This window comes from Elephantulus edwardii, unplaced genomic scaffold (assembly GCF_000299155.1).
Source record: "Elephantulus edwardii isolate Elephantulus edwardi_28Jun2011 unplaced genomic scaffold, EleEdw1.0 scaffold00064, whole genome shotgun sequence".
Classification (NCBI taxonomy): Eukaryota; Metazoa; Chordata; class Mammalia; order Macroscelidea; family Macroscelididae; genus Elephantulus; species Elephantulus edwardii.
In genome coordinates this window covers 1227140-1227741 of record NW_006399814.1, presented here as the reverse complement: position 1 = coordinate 1227741, position 602 = coordinate 1227140, and the positions used below count along the sequence as shown (strand labels likewise).

Below are 602 nucleotides of genomic sequence, written 5' to 3'. Positions count from 1 at the left end.
GCGATGCTGCTCTCCAAGTTCGGCTCCCTGGCGCACCTCTGCGGGCCTGGCGCCGTGGACCACCTCCCGGTGAAGATCCTGCAGCCAGGTACGCGGGCGGGGCCGGGCCAGGTGAGGCTAGAGGGAGGGCGCGCGGGCGCCCGGGCCGCGCCAACCCCGCCCTGTGTGCGCCCCGCAGCCAAGCCGGACAAGGACAGCTTCGAGAAGACCTACCAAGTGGGCGCCATGCTGGGCAGCGGCGGCTTTGGCACCGTGTACGCGGGCAGCCGGCTTGCCGACGGGCTCCCGGTGAGTCTGGCCGCCGGGAGGGCTGGGGCGCCGGGCGGGGTGCTGGCGGCGGCCTGGCCTGACCGCCCGCGTTCCTGCCCGCAGGTGGCCGTGAAGCACGTGGCCAAGGAGCGGGTGACGGAGTGGGGCAGCCTGGTGAGTGCGGGCCGGGGGCGCGGGCGGGGGCGGCATTGTTTACATCCGGACGCGCGGCTTTGTGCGCTGACGCCGGTTCCCGCAGGGCGGCGCGGCCGTGCCCCTCGAGGTGGTGCTGCTGCGCAAGGTGGGCGCGGCGGGCGGCGCGCGCGGCGTCATCCGCCTGCTGGACTGGTTCG

General features: G+C 75.6%; 1 protein-coding gene across 1 annotated transcript in view; it reads left to right on the top strand.

Moving 5' to 3' along the window:
• The window catches only part of PIM3 (pim-3 oncogene), a 2724-nt gene continuing 2122 nt past the window's right edge, over positions 1-602 (top strand). Inside the window, exons 1-4 of the mRNA XM_006888116.1 lie at positions 1-88; positions 179-288; positions 373-423; positions 509-597. Of these exons, the coding sequence (XP_006888178.1) occupies positions 4-88; positions 179-288; positions 373-423; positions 509-597 (335 nt within the window). The 5' untranslated portion in view covers positions 1-3. The remainder of the gene's footprint in view (positions 89-178; positions 289-372; positions 424-508; positions 598-602) is intronic.